At 40.5% G+C, this 16,473-nt stretch overlaps 1 protein-coding gene across 1 annotated transcript; it reads left to right on the top strand.

Moving 5' to 3' along the window:
- Window positions 1–10,930: 10,930 nt before the first annotated feature.
- Window positions 10,931–16,074, top strand: LOC113006434 (5-hydroxytryptamine receptor 1B-like). The gene has a single exon (XM_026142412.2). The coding sequence runs from the start codon at window positions 11,270–11,272 to the stop codon at window positions 12,419–12,421; it is 1,152 nt and encodes a 383-aa protein (XP_025998197.1). The 5' UTR covers window positions 10,931–11,269; the 3' UTR covers window positions 12,422–16,074.
- The last annotated feature ends 399 nt before the right edge of the window (window positions 16,075–16,473 follow it).

Raw genomic sequence — 16,473 nt, 5'->3', positions numbered from 1 at the left:
GCTCTTTTTTTGCTTCTCATCCGCAAACACTCTGCATACCCTTTCACGTGATTCAGTTTATTTTGAAGTCTGAAGTCTTAACAGGATCTTGAGCTTTATTGTGAAAGGTTTATGTAGAACAAGCGGACACGCGGTGGTTTTACCGTCGTTGTTGATAACGACAACGCATAAAAACAAACGCCTGTCTGTCTGTAGTGTGGTTATATTAAATATAAGAGAAAGAGAGAACTGTAGGAAATTAATAAAGCCACTACAATAACCATCAAAATAATGAAAAAATATTGCCGTAAACAGTTTATTTTGCGACACCACAAAACAAACGATAGCGTAAAATGAAACGATAGATGTTTTTATATCGTCATCCGATATATATCGTTATATCGAACAGCCCTATTTGTATTATATGATTTATTTATTACATTTTATGTGGAGTGAATAAATAAAAGTATATTTACGGTGGCCCCTAGAGACAAAGCACGTACAAACTTCAAAACACGCACAAACCCTGAAGCACGTAAAAACTCCAAAACACGTACAAAACACAACAGAAGTGCTCCAGGATGCTAGGCCTGGCGTTGAGCTTTTGTTACCTAGAGGCTACACAAGCCAGCAAGTACCAATGACCGGGTTTGGTGTGTGGTAGTAGCAGGTAAATGAACATTTTTTTTAAAATTTTTGAATATATATAAGTGCTTGTGTAGAAATACACAAACAATACACATATGCTTTCAATTGTGTAATTTAAGTGATTTAGGTAGCTCTGTTTTGAAGTTCAGTTAACGCTAGAAATGTGTTTCGGAGTTTGTGCGTGCTTTTTGGAGTTTGTATGTGTTTTGTCTCTATGGGCCACTGTATATATTTATGTATAAACATATATAAATAAAACCACTTTTTTTTTACATTAGTAATTCCTTTTGTGCATAATTTCATATTATTGTTAATAATAAATTAATTAAAGCAACAAAACAACCTGAAGAGCGGTTCAGAGCCGAAAGAGCCGGCTCTTTTCAGTGAGCCGAACCGAAAGAGCCGGTTCTCTAAAAAGAGCCAGAAATCCCATCACTAGAAGATGGTACACTAAAAATCTGTTACTGGGAAGATTCTGCTTCTCAGAGGTAGCCATTAGAAAAAAGGATATAAGATAAGTTATGAGATTTAAATTACTGCATTAAAAATGTTATTTTTAATTTTAATTTTATGTTTTTTTAATCTGGTTATTTAAAATATCTATAGCTGTTTTAAAGTGGAAAGTAGAAGCAAACATTTTAAAATAAAAGCATAACCTACTGCAGAGGATAATTAGCTTGTTTGGATGTTGCATATCAGGTGTTATTCTTTCCTTTCAAGACCAGATGTTTAAAGTGTGATGATTATTTTTCTTAAAGTACTGGTCATTAAAGCAAAACTTAATCAACAAGATATTTTAATGCAACACTGCTCCATAAAACTTTTCTCTTTGCGCTAAAATGTGCCATGGTAGTTAAAAGAATAAAACAAATAAATAACTATATTAATTTAATGTGATTTTTTAAAATATATATTAATATTTATTGTTTGGTCTGCTGAAGATCACGCCCATATATAAGATGGAAAAAGTCAAAATATCGTAAAGGAACATTCAAATACATTAGACACATACATTAATTTGCTTTGATTATTTATTATTTAGGTAGCACACAGATAAAACGGGTTGAACTGAAGAGTTCTGTTTTACTTTTTTCCTCATGTCTTCCTCTGGCTTCACCTGTCTTGACATTTTTAAGGACTTTTATTCACCTTCTTTTTATACCTTCACATGCAGTGGCAGTTACACACAGTAAAGCTTACACTGTAAATGCAGGAGTGTTGGACATATATTTTTTAAATAAAAAAATAAAGATAAAAAATATAAAAGACTAAAGGATAACCAGAGACACAGACACAGTTTAAAATGTTCCCATTTTAAAAGATTTTTATTGGGCCTTTGAGTTCACAGTGTCATGTATACACAAATATATTTATATGTATTTCACTTGCAAAGCTACCACAGTGGTAAACATAGCTGGAGTGGCCATCGGGCATACCGGGCATTCGTCCGCTGGCGATTTTTTGATTTTATGGGCCGATCAATTTTTTTTTTTTTTTTTTGGAAGGGTATAAATGATGAAAGGTGTTGGATTGGCCAATTGGTCATGATCGACTCTGGGCTGGACCAATTACAGCCGAGGAGGTCGGATGCACCCTCCCCCTTGTTTAGCAATCTTATAGACGAACTAAAGAAAATGGAGAACAAAAAAAGGAAAGGAGGTGCAGAAAAAATTAGGGCCTCTGGATGGATTCCCTCTTTCTTTCTCCCCTTCTTTCCCCCAGTCCCGTATTCAGTAAGTGAAAATAAAATAAACAATAAAAGGTGAATCAAATGGACCATTACGGCAAGGCTGGGATGGTCAATTTGGTAAAGTAAATCCGTTGGGCATCTTTCTTTTCCTTTAGACAACAATTCTGATGGCAAAAGAGCCAAACGGGACAGGCAAAAGAAAAAAGAAAAAAAAAGAAAAAATTAGGGCCAAAAAGAAACAAGCCCTTCAGGCAGACGCTGCCAAATGTGTAAAAATAACTGAATTGTTTGTCGGTAGCTATGGCATAGCTTCCACAGATTTAGCAACATCAGCAAGTGGTGGAGGCCAGCAGGTGGATAAGGGAAAGGGGAGGCAAGAGGAGGAGTTATGACCTGCTGTCTATCTGTGTCAGATATAAACCAAGTTTAGTTGTAGTTTGTTTTCGTTGTGTTGACTTTTTACAGTCGCTTAAAATAACTGGTACTGCGTACTAGCTAGCATGACGGAGTTTATATACTGCTGGGCGGGTGCTATGAAGTTACTGATAGTAAATTTTATTTTATGCTTGAGGTTAGTTTCTCAAACTCCTCAAAATCTTAACAAATTGTGCCAATCCTTACATGTTGCACCAGGCTGATTTATCATCAAAAGTGGAGAAGTCTGTGACAGAGGAGACAGAAGAGCAGCAGAGAGAGATGGAGCAAGAGAGAGAAATAAAAGAGCAGGAGAGAGAGATGGAGATGGAGAGATGACTTTATGTCATCCATGAGGGATGCATTTGACATATGTTTCACATATTATAGCCCAACAAGTTACTTATAGCAATTTAAATACGAGCAATCAGTTTTTGGCAAATACCGGAAATCAGTTTTTGGCAGACAATCACTTTTTGGCACAACACCGGCTATTGCAGTTAATAATACAACAGCTTCTTGCCATTTTTTGTGTTTCTTTTTATCGCTGTGTAACTGAGTTCAATTGAAAGCCTGCATGCGCTAGTAACTCTTGCCACAAGTTCCCAGAATCCTTTGCGGTTTTACCCCTGAATGACGTCACATTTTTGGTGGGCCAGTCTCTAGTCAAAATGCCCGGGCCGATTTTTTGTCCCAGTCCAGCCCTGGTGGTAAAAACTCAAATATACATGTTGGATCTGCATGATATTAAGGATCAATTACAACCTGGCTTCCTGCGTTCAACATCAAATCTACAAACGGTGTTTTCAGCAGGAAAAAAAGCAGCTTGTAATTTTTTCTCCTGGTTCAGCTAAGAATTCACTGGAAATTACCAACGTTTCCATGCAGTGATGGCTCACCTTTTGAAAGTTTGCTGAATGAAATGCTGAAGTGTACGCATGTCAGTCAGTTTGAAGAAGCATGGCAAAAACACTGCCTTCACATCTGCAGAAACACAGCTGCACCGGTCTCAGATGCAGTCGCAGCATTTTTATTAGTGTGGAAATCATTTCAGACTCCAAGCAGAATTATTTTGACCTTAATGCTAAATGTAAAAAAAAAAATTATTCACCTACATTCTCCATTTTCTGTCGCTTATCCTGGTTCAAGCTGTCTAAACATACATGTCCTCCCAAGCCATCACCTCCAGCTCTTCAAGAAGAAGCCCGAGGAGCCAGCTGAGCCACATGTTCATCATGTGCTCCCAATGGGACACACCCAAATGCCACACCCAGCAGGCATCCTAATCAGATGCCCAAACCAACTCGACTGGAGGCAAAATGACCACAAACAGATTCAAAATAATCACAAAGTGAACCCAGCAGATTCCATCCATCCATCCATCCATCATCTTCATCCGCTTTATCCGGGGCCGGGTCGCGGGGGCAGCAGCCTAAGCAAGCAGATTCACAGTCATGATAACTGACAAATGACCACAAAGAAGAAAAAATATGCATGCAAAACAGCTACAAAATCAAGTACAACACCCACAAAGAGACACACAACAACAACAAGCCCTGTATCTGCCCTCTCTCCTGGACCCAACTGAAGAAAGTGAAATTAGTTTCTTGTCCTTAGAAACATTTTATTGTCTTAGCAGTTTTAGCCGTGTTTGTTTTTCTCCAGCTCTACATCCCACAATCGCCTCCACTCTGGATGGAGATGAATGTTTGCTGCTGCTAAAATGAGCCAGCCAGCTTTTCTTCATTGTGAAGAAGCAGCAGCTAGTTACAGAGGCCCTTTTGGTTCACTGAACGCCTCATTCCCCCGCTGAGACCGAGGCCTTTCCAGAAGAATTCATTTCTGAGTGTCTGCAACGTGCAGGTGTACGGGTGAAGGTCGGCAGGAGTTTGGGTGGAGGAAAGGGAGCATTGCATTGACTCAGCTGGCTGAGCTGCACAGCATGGACGCGACGTGGACAGAAAGAGAGATGAAGTGTGCTGAATGATTTATGCTGAAAATCTTGCTCTGATTGATATTGCTGGAAGCTCAGAGCTTAAAAATTGAACATCGTTTGCTGAAGGGAAAGAAGTGTCCACAGGATTCTTCAGCTAAACTAAGGCAAACTTTTACTGATGTCTCTCTAAGGTGGTTTAACATTATTTATAACACTGGCTGCTTGACATGTCGACCCTGTTTCCTCTCCAAGCGTTTGCTGAAGCTCCTTTGTTCCTTGTTTGCCCCCCAAAAACTCATCGTTCTCGACCTTTACAGCTTTTTATTAGAAGTATTCACATGCAACACGTCTTTAACATCAGTTTTTAAAAACTTGTCACATACACTGCAGCCTAAATCCACATTTAAACCCGAAAACCTTGATTGAATATGAACATTTATTAAACTATGAAATAGCCTGTAATTTAAGCTAGAAGACAGTTACTTGGCTCCCAGGAAGACACAGGGAGAACATGCAACATCTACACAGAAAGACCAGGGCCAGATGGTCGATTCGAACCCAGGCAACAGTGCTAATAATGACCTACCGAAAAGATATGTAAAATGATGATAGAGACACTCAAAATGACCACATATTGACATAAATTATCCACAAAGACAATTAGAATAAATACACACAGATGTAAAAACAACAACAAGAAAATAAAACACAAAAAAATAAAATAAGCAATACACTCAAGATTATGACAAAACTACATAAAGTCGCCATAGATACTCTGAGCCACTTCACGCCACTCTGAGACAGGATATTTCTAATTTTAGAGATGTTGCACAAATGAAAGAAAGCAATCTTACATATTTGTTTAATATGTGCATTGAAGGACATATCCTGGTCAAAAATAACTCCAAGGTTCCTCACAGTGTTACTGGAGGCCAAGGTAATGCCATCCAGAGTAAGAATCTGGTTAGATACCATATTTCTAACATTTTCAGGGCCAAGTAAAATAACCTCAGTTTTATCTAAATTTAGAAGCAGAAAATTACAGGTAATCCAGGTCTTTGTGACTTTAAGACATTCCTGCAGTGCAACTAATTGGTGTGTGAATCTGGTTTCATAGATAGATAAAGTTGGGTGTCATCTGCATAGCAGTGAAAATGTATCCTTTACCTTCTGATGATACTGCCTAAGGGAAGCATGTATAATGCAAACAGAAATGGTCCTAGAACTGAACCCTGTGGAACTCCATAATTAACCTGAAGAGGACCCTTCATTTACATGAACAAATTGGAGTCTATTAGATAGATATGATTCCAACCACTGCAGCTCAGGAGTTAAAAATAAGTTAATTATATTTAAGACTGAAGCATTAATTAATGGTGGGACTTCTTTGAGCAATCTTGTGGGAATGGAGTCTTAAAGACATGTCGGTGATTTGAAGGAAGTAATTCCTGAACTCAGAAAGATCAACCGAAGGAAAAGAGTCAACATAAATAACAATGCTATTGAAAGTAGTTGTACATAATGCTATGTCTGTGTGATGGTTACAAGTATTTTTTTTCTGTAATGGTAAAAATTTTATTTGTAAAGAATTTCATGAAGTCATTACAAGTTAATGTTAAAAGAATGATTGCCTCAAAAGAGCTCTGGCTTTTTGTCAGTCTGGCTACAGTTTTGAAGAGAATCCTAGGCTTGTTCTTATTTCCTTCGATCGGTGATGAATAATAAGATGTTCTAGCTTTACAGAGGGCTTTTTTAAAATAGAGCAATAAACTGACTTTCCATGCTAAATGATGATCTGCTGGCTAAATGAGGAACAGGAAATGATACTCTACCGCAGAGTGAACCAACACCAAGTGAGTGTAAAACACCAAACAAAAACACCACAAATTGGCCTGAAATAGCCAGAAAGACACCCACAATAATCACAAACAGATGTAAAATAACAATATATTGACTCAAAATGTTCACAAATTAAGAGAAAATGACCACATATTTACATAAAATAGTCAGAAAGGCATTCAGAATAGCTGCACACAGATTTAAAGCCACCATAAACATAATTAAAGCAAAAACTGTTGTAAAACATCCACAGAGACACTCAAACTATTCATGCAATAAATAAAATGACCACACATTGACATAAAATAGAAACACGCCTTAAAGATCATAAAAATACTCAAATTTACCAAACACTGATGTTGAATATTCATAGAGATACTCCAAATTCCCAAAACACATGTAAACTGGTTATAAAAACACTCAGAATTACCACAAATTAACATATGATGACCATGAAGATGAAAATGACTTGTGAAAATGGTTGGTTTGTTTGTTTTTTTAAACCACTGAGTTATGTTGAATTAGCTGCACTCATGCATGGGGTTTATTTAGTTGATTCTTAGTGAGTATCAGTGCAGCCTGGAAACAGTGTGTTACTCAGACACAGTTGTTATCTGAACTAAACTGTCTCTCCATTTTCATCTTGATAGGACCTGAAGGCTGCAGAGGATCGAAACCGTGTGACCTCAGTGACCACAATCCATCACGGCAATGATGCCGAGCACCTGCTGCTGCCGCCTCCAGCCGTCATGTGTTCAAATGGACATGAAAGGAGAACAGACGAGGAGAGTAACAGCAGACGTCTGCGCTGGCAGCATTTACAGTATGTTCCTTAACAAGGTCACACCGGGATATGAAACAAACAAACATTTGTGTGGAGACATCCAAGAAGACTTCAGATAAAACTAGCAGCAAGAAACACATAAGATAAGATACCTTTACTAGTCCCACAAGGGGAAATTTCATGTTAAGGCTGCCGACCTATTGCACGCAGTGGCGGCGCCATCTTACCCTCCGACCATACATACATTACACAAAAACATCACATGGGGAAGACAGGTCAGAGAGGTATAACAATGGAAAATGCACCACATGAGGAAAAATAAGGAGAAAAAAATAACTCCCCCCAGACTGAGCTCCAACAGGGAGATCAGTTTGAGAACAGAACAAAAAAAACACCTCTGCACATAGCACATGAAAAAACTCTTAATACACCAACACATGACAAGCAACAGGGATGGGTAAAGGGTGAGAGACAGCCAGTGTAGACAGTGCATCCGGGCCTGCAGCATAAGCGCTGGTCTCCTTGATCCACCATCAGCATCGGAGCGTCGAAGGCGTTTGGAGGGGGAGGGGGGATGAGTGTACATCTGCATGTGTATATATGTCTGTGTGTGTGTGTGTGTGTGTATGTATGTGTCCAGAGTTCAGCTGAGACAGTGTCCTTCGCCCTGCCAGGCTAAGGTGGCCTTGCATAGGATGGGAAGAACAGTCTAAACACAGTCGTTATCAGGATGTTGTTGTTCAGCTCCAGCCTTGAGACCGCAGCTGGCGCCGAAAGGGTAGGGTGAAGTGATGGTGGTTTTTACTTTAGTGCGACAACTCATATGAATTTCAAAGCTGTTCTAACAGTGCAACACTGGTCTCTCAATCTCCCGTTGGAGAGCCGCGAGCTTCTCCATGATTTTATCAACCTTACGCTCCGTGATGTTGTCATTCTTGTGCTCAAAGAGCCGATTCTGAAAACTCATGACCGCAGTGAGCTTCTCCAAGATGTGATCCAATTTGCGCTCAGAGGTGTTATTCCGAGCGAGCCCCTCCAAGATGTAATCCAGTTTGCACTCAGAGGTCATATTCTGAGTGTTCACGGCAGCCGTAAGCTTCTCCAAGATCTTATCCGTGCTGCACTCAATGAACCATTTTGAGAAACTCACGCCTCGTCCCATCGTTCCAATCCCAGCGGGCAGCCTTGTGGGGGTTTGAACAGCCGATTCTGCTTTCTTAATTCTTCGATAAGTCAGGGCTGTCTCTTGCTCTCCCTCTTTGTATCTTTCACTCACTCACTCACACAGACACACCACCATCAACTTTGCTAAATTACTAATGAAAAACATTGACTAGGCAGCTGCAATTGAGGTTGTTGTAGTCATGGTAATTTTGTGAGGCCACATTGAAAAGCCTCGGATACGTAAGAGTAGAGCTGCCACCCAGGCAAAAGAAAAATAGAGCTATATCATGTTAGAACGTGAACAGTTTATTGTCATAACAATATACTTTTCATGTTCGTGCAATATACCTTTCACGTTTGAACAATATAATTATCACGTTCCTACAATATAATATTTATATTGTATGAATGTGACATTATATATTAATGCGCCAGTGCCCGGCAGCCTCGCCTCTGTCAGTGCGCCCCAGGGTGGCTGTGGCTACAATGTAGCTTGCCATCACCAGTGTGTGAATGTGTGTGTGAATGGGTGGATGACTGGATATGTAAAGCGCTTTGGGGTCCTTAGGGACTAGTAAAGCGCTATATAAATACAGGCCATTTACCATTTACCATTACTCTATTTTTCTTTTGCCTGGGTGGCAGCTCTACGCTTACGTACTCAGATGAGCTTGAGAGCAAACTGCTGCTGAAGCTTAACTATCACCTCACTGAGTGAAGAAATGGCACATTTTTGCTAAATATGCAGAAATAAATGCACACCCATACAATTTATGGTAAATTGAGCTGCCTTGTATGTAAGATAAGATAAGATAAGATAGAACTTTATTAATCCCTCGGGTGGGTTCCTCTGGGAAATTTGATTTCCAAAAAGCACAGCACCGACAGAAGTTACAGAATATTATATATATATATATACACACACACACATATATAAATACAGAGACAAATATAAATAAAATATACGAAGGGGATAAATAGGAATTAAAAAAAAATGTACATATGTTGAAGATGCCTCGTTCTAATGTTTTCTCTGAGGCTGCTGTGCCATTTGGAGCAAAAATGAATATAAAGTTTACAGCATATCTTGTCACTGGAAATTGTTTGCACTGTTTATATATTTATATTATTTACTGTAGGTATTGGTGAAAAAAGCTTTATGTTGTGAAAAACTGAAATCTGGAAATTAGAATTGTGCCTTATTTTGTTGATGTTTTTACATATATTCCTTTTGAAAATACTAATAATTTGTATATTTGTTAATTTTTGTTTGTCTGATAGCATTTATTTATAAAATAAATTGGACATTTCAAACAGTTACTCACTACTTGAGTAGTCTTTTCGCCAAGTACTTTTTTACTCTTACTTGAGTAACTTTTTTGACGACTACTTGTCACTTTTATTTGAGTAATAATATTTTAAAGTAATGCTACTACAATTTTTGGATACTTGACCCACCTCTGCAGCTAACTGAGACTAACTGCAATCTACTGACATTTAGAGATGAGATTTGACACACAATATAACTTTAAAGCTTTATATTATTTCAGCCTACACTCATTTAGATTAAGATCACCTGAGTTTCCTGGCTGTGGATCCAAAATGTGATCTCTGGATCTCAGCTTTGAACTGAAGAATTATTATGATAATGATGATACAGGAACAACAACAGCAGAGGATATCAAATACACCAAATCCTAAACTAAAGAAAACCCATCTATGAATACAACATGAAAAGAAGTCTCTAATCAGACAGCTTCTTCAGAGATATATTTTGGGTTCAACTACTCTGCATTTCTTTATGTCTTGATGCATGCTCAATCATCCAGGTAAGTAAAGCCCAAAAAGTTGATTCTGTTCATTTGGACAGTGTCCAGATGAACAGAATCAACTCTTTGGGATCTGCATTTCTTTAGTTTGCTTCCAAGGAACCAGATTTTCTTGTCATTTTTTAAAAAAGTAGTCATAAGTAGCAGTTCTTCATCTTTGTGGTCTTTCAATGTTTTCTTTGGACATTGGCTGCTTTTTTGTTCATTTACAGGTAACATACAGATAAACTCAGATACTGATCCCCCATTTAAGAAAAAATCAGAAAAGTATCTGATTGGGTAGTAACTGAGTCCTCAGCACAGACTTTGTATTATTGCAGGGTGTTAAGTACATAGCACCTTGAGGCAACTGTTGTTGAACTGAATACCTCCCAAACCTATAAATATGTGATGCTTTAAATTGATTCTTGCGTCTTCGTTGCTCACAGACTCTTTGGTTGAGATGTAAAAGAATAGAACATTTTCGGGGGAAAATATTTGCAAGAGTCCTTTAACCATCTGAGATTTTTTAAAAAAAAGAAGGGGAGGGAGAGAGAGAGAGAGAGAGAGAGAGAGAGAGAGAGAGAGAGAGAGAGAGAGAGAGAGAGATAGGCGTGCGGTGCGTTGGCAGTATAAAACCTGGAGTCAGACTTGAGCAGCTCTGAACTTGTGAGGAGAGCTGAACGCGGATGAAACTCCCGCTTTCTTGTTTTATACTGAAAAAAAAAAGAGTCCAATATGAGAGAAAATGACCGGAGAATGATGGAGAGGCCGCCCTCTGAGCCTTCTAATTCTCAGCTGCTGGATATTTAAGTTGATCAGAGAGTTTTTATGTTAAACATGCCGCGGGTGACGCGAACAGGATGAAGAGGAGGAGGCAGAAATGTGTCGGATAAGTGCTGGAGATGGAGACGAGAAACGCGCGCGGTGGATGAATATCTGAGGAGCTTCGGAGCGGTCTCCTTTGCGCTCGATGACAGCGGGGTCTGACCGGGGAAGGTGGAGGGATGGAGAATGCCAGTCAGCTTAAACCGACTCCTGCCATCTACGGAGAGCTGCTAAACATCTCGACCAACGACACCCATGCCAATTTCACGGCGAAAGCGGAGCCCAAGGACAGTAATGTGGCTCTCCAGGCGGGTCTGGCCGTCACCTTAGCGCTCATAACTTTGGCCACGACGCTTTCAAACGCGTTCGTCATCGCCACCATTTACCAGTCCCGCAAACTGCACACGCCGGCAAACTTTCTAATCGCGTCGCTGGCGGTCACGGACCTACTGGTGTCTATCCTGGTGATGCCCATCAGCGCGCTGTACACGGTGAGCCAGACATGGACGCTGGGGCAGGTGGTCTGCGACATCTGGCTGTCCTCGGATATCACGTGCTGCACCGCGTCCATCCTGCACCTGTGCGTAATTGCGCTGGACCGCTACTGGGCCATCACGGACGCGGTGGAGTACTCCAAGAAGCGCACGCCGGCGCGCGCAGCCGGGATGATCGCCACCGCCTGGGTGATTGCCATCTCCATCTCTCTGCCGCCGTTCTTCTGGCGCCAGGTGAAGGCGGAGGAGGTGACGAGCTGCAACGTGAACACCGACCACATTTTTTACACCATCTACTCCACTTTCGGCGCGTTCTACATCCCCACGCTGCTGCTCATCGCCCTGTACGGGAGGATATACGTGGAAGCCCGGAAGCGCATCCTGAAGCAGGCGCACAGCAAGCCCGGGAAGAGACTCACCTCTGCGCACCTGATCACCAACTCCCCCGGCTCGGTGGCGTCCACCACGTCCCTGAACTACGGGACCAACGACTCCTCCTCCTGTGACACTACCTCGTCCGCGAACGTGAGCCAAGTCAAAGTCACTGTGTCCGACGCGCTGCTGGAGAAGAAGCGCATCTCGGCCGCCAGGGAGAAGAAGGCGACCAAAACTTTGGGAATAATCCTCGGAGCCTACATCATCTGCTGGCTGCCGTTTTTCATTTACACTCTTTTAGTGCCTCTGTGCGATTCCTGCTTCCACCCGGAGCTATTTGACATTTTCACCTGGCTCGGTTACCTCAACTCCTTAATCAACCCCATCATTTACACCATGTCCAACGAGGACTTCAAGCAGGCCTTCCACAAACTGATACGGTTCAGATGCTTCAGGGCGTGAAGGACGATGCCAGCCATGATTTTACCCCGCCCCCAACACACACACACACACACACACACACACACACACACACACACACACACACACACACACACACACACCTCCTTCAAGCTCCCATCTGTAAAATACCAGGATTGAGTCAAACATTGATCCCCCCCCCCCCCCTCCCCAATCCCCCTCCCCTTCTCCTAAAGTTGCCATCACCCAAAGCCAGATTTCTTTATGGCACAGTGGCTCCAGAAGGAGCGTCTGCCTGATAGGTGGTGCAGGTGGTGGACATGGACCTGCCTCCCGGCCTGTGCTGCTATTGAGGATGTTGGTGCAGATGAGAGGTGTCAGTGAGTGTAAGGCGTGTGACTCGTTTGCAGGTGATTGTATTACTATAAAGACTCAGAGAAAGCTCCCCCTTCCCCATACAGGGGCCACCCCCCGCCTGTATGTGCTGCACTTGGCTGCAGCATACAGACTCACTTTGCCATAAGAGTTTGACAGCCAGCCTCAGTTGGCTCGTAAGCACAAACAGCTTAAGACTAAGCTACCATGAGCCCGAAGGGCAAAAAATAAGATTTGTGTTTCATTTTCCCGTCAATAAGGGGAAATACCGGTGCCTACAACATGTTTAGTTCAGTTCTTCAGATGTGCCTGGCCCTAACGGGGGCAAAGGCATGATTTTAGTTTGTGGGAAAAGATCCAAATTTGGTTTATTCTTGTGGCCAGTGTGTGTATTTCTGTTTCTTTTTCTTGCTGTGGCTGATGTTCACCTTTAACCATGGCTCAGAACTGAGTGTAATTGTACGAATCTGTATGCATCAGTGTGATTTTTACATTAATTTGTCAAAAAAAAGAGGCTGGATTTTGCTTGGTCATACTGTAAAATAGTGCTAATCTCAGAGAGAGGGAGGAGCCGGTACTGTAAAACCCAACCTATCTACCAGAGCTCTCTAAAGATGCATTCCTAAGTGTTGATGTTTGCTTTAATGTGCCGTCTCATATCAGACTCAAACAATTCAGATCTGACTCTAACGGCTGCTGATGCAGACTCCCATCTCTTGGCATTTGTGTCTTCCACACCTCAAAAGTTGTGCAAATTTATTTATTTTTAAAAAGCTGGAAAATGTCACGATATTCTGATCAAAATCACATGTTAAATGTCAGGCTGTAGCTGCTGCTGCTGATCCCTTAAAAGAACATTTCAAGGGAAAAAATCTTAAAAAAAAAAAAATCTGTTTGCTTGCAGCTTCTAAAAAAATGTAAAAAATCATTTTATGGATTAAAAAAAAAAAGCCACACATGTGCAGGACCATAGCAGAGGCAGTGAGGTGATGGGCTTGGTTTTGTTAGGGCTGCTCTACTGTGGCTGTGTGGTGTACTAGTTATTCACCCAACGCGGGAGAGAACGCCTAATTTAAGGCCAACAGGAGAGATAAAAACCCTGCCTGATGGTCTCAGGCCTGGATCAATCAGAAAGGGCATCCAAATCAAGCATGTAGTGACTCATTAGCAAACAAGGGAACAGCTGAAAGGATGGTTCAAATCCTCTGGAATGACAGTGGATTTTTCACCCTTTAACTTTAAATTCAGCTGAATAAATGAAATAACTACAGTTTTAGGGTGATGGCAACTTTGGCTTTTTTGCAGGGTAAAAGTAAAGGAAAATTGACTGTGAATCTGATTTATTTTATCTTCATTATATACGCTTCGTAACAGGAAGCTGAACTTGTCCAAGAAATTAAGATCCAACTTAACTGCACAGTCTTAGGTGTCATTTCTTGGAGTTCTGTTTGTACAGTTATACCCAGTTTACACACTGGTTAGTTTTTAAAGCTTATTCTGTTCAGTTTGGGCCAACAACATATGACATTCAAGTGATTTACAGTATTTTACCATATTTTAGACTTGAAATTAACAAATTATTTATTATAAATTAGCAAATACAATTTAAAAATTAAATATATAAAAGGTAAAACGTTTTGTTTGTTTGTTTGTTTTTTTTTTTTAAATGAATGGATTATTATTTACTGAGTTGCATTTGACTCTTAATTTGACCTGTGTTTGTAAAATTTCCAGCGATGCCCTGAACATATATAATCCCAGAAAGCAGGTTGGAACCATGTCCAGGTAATTTATGGAAACTGTTAAATGGTTACTGGATTTCTGCCCTAGGGCTAAAGGAAAAGGTTAAGGCTACTCTCAAGACGAGACATCCAAATATTTATCGTCACACTCATACAATGCTGTCAGACAGTTTTTCCCTCCTATCAGTTCAGGAGCAGCTACAGCAACACTAAAGAGTCTGAAGTAACACGTAGAAATAAATAAACAGTTTGGAGAGGAAGGTGAGTTTCTAATATTGTACTAGCCTTGTAAAAATTCACAAATTTCACAAAGAAATTTCACAAAAATCTAAATTTTCACTTAAAATGAAAAATTTCCTCACAAATGTGTTCGGCTTTATAATCTACAATTCTGCCACTTCTGTCTTTGAAAAGAAGATTTTCTCTTTTTTTTTGTTTTTTTCTTACCCTCAATGCGCCCCCGTAGCTACAGAGATCTAGCAGATCTTCAGACTTTGATGTGAAGTCAGGAGGTGATAATATTAGCTTAACTTAGCATAAACATTGAACTCAAAGGAGAAACAGCTAGCATCACATCTCTTTTACTCAAATCTAGAGAGAGTACGCAAGCTTTAAAGGTGAAAGGTCGTGGGCTAGCTTTCTCTCCTTGGTTTATGCTTTTGCGCTAAGCTAAGATAGGCTAAGCAGGTGCTGACATACAAAAGAAAGAATGGTATTGATATATCTCACATAGAAAGCTGTATATTATATATATTAAACTTTTCCATCAAAATTAAAAGGCTGAATTTTCTACTCATCATAAAGGTGACCTATTCTGCTTCTACCTAACCCCATATTTTTATTTTGAGACTCCACGAGAGTAACTTTGGATAAATCCTGGTTCAAAATAATCCTTATTAAGCTCATACTGGCCCTTAAATAGTCCCGTTCCTGTCTTTTTAAGACCCACCTACCAAAAAAAGGCAGATTAGCTTGCAGAAGCCAGCTGAGGGATTAAAATTGTTGCTTTTGGCCGACAGAGATTATTTTTACTCACTTTTTACTGCGTTATTTGAAACTTCGGCACATTTAACGACTATATTCCGAAGATAATGAAGAGCAGGATCAGTCTCCTTTAACAAGGGAAAATTCACTGAGTTGTTCCCGATCAACACTGAAATTAATGAGTTTGATTCCCCAATAGAAACAGTGAAAGTGTCTATCCACTTTAAAAAATAGAAAATCCCGGTGCAGTTTCTCTCGAAGAGATCCCACCTCTTCCTGTAACTGAACGGCGGCCACTCTGGGATTAGGATAGCCATTGTGCTCAAATCCAGCTCTGTGACGAGTCGCCTCTTTGTGTACAGTATCGATCAGCTCAGTGTGAAATTCATCTGGTGGCTCCGTCAGTCCAATGGAAGTTGCATTTCATCCAGGTTAGCTTTTTGCTGTACAACGCTTCTGCGCACATTGGCGATGCACTGTAACTGCTCTCTGCTCTGCAGGATGAAATCCAGCCCGGATGGAGCACAAAAAGCACTGCTGCTGTTGTGAAAACTTAAAAAATGAATAAAAAAGGTCTATGGCATCATGAGGATGTGACCGTTTGCTCACTTGTGTTCATTTATTCCGATTTGAATGATTCTGAGCCTTAAAAAGAGGCGTCAAAGAGAGCGCTGGCATTTCTTCTATCTGCCAGAATCTGTTGGCGTTTCAGTTTGCTCTGAGAGGATAAAACATTTGACAGATGTGAGCTGATAGAGGTGCTGCGTGACGACATTAACAGTTCGTAACTTAATTAATCAGCAGGGGAAAAAAGTGGAAGCTGTGAGGAAAATGTCTGCTGTGACTGCCTAATGAAATGCACGCCCTGCTTCTTTTTTGTCTTTTCCATGCTTCTTATCTGAATCTGCATCCTCCACCGTGAGTGGGGATTATATGTTAATGCACCCAGCTCAGCATACATACAGCATAATAAGGGCTTTGTCACGCAACAGC

The sequence above is a fragment of the Astatotilapia calliptera genome, chromosome 15 (assembly GCF_964374335.1).
Source record: "Astatotilapia calliptera chromosome 15, fAstCal68.1, whole genome shotgun sequence".
Classification (NCBI taxonomy): domain Eukaryota; kingdom Metazoa; phylum Chordata; class Actinopteri; order Cichliformes; family Cichlidae; genus Astatotilapia; species Astatotilapia calliptera.
This window is presented reverse-complemented; position numbering and strand designations above follow the sequence as displayed.

What these genes read in the sequence shown, in the direction of transcription:
- LOC113006434 (XM_026142412.2), top strand. Translation starts at nt 11,270, where the DNA reads ATGGAGAATGCCAGTCAGCTTAAACCGACTCCTGCCATCTACGGAGAG.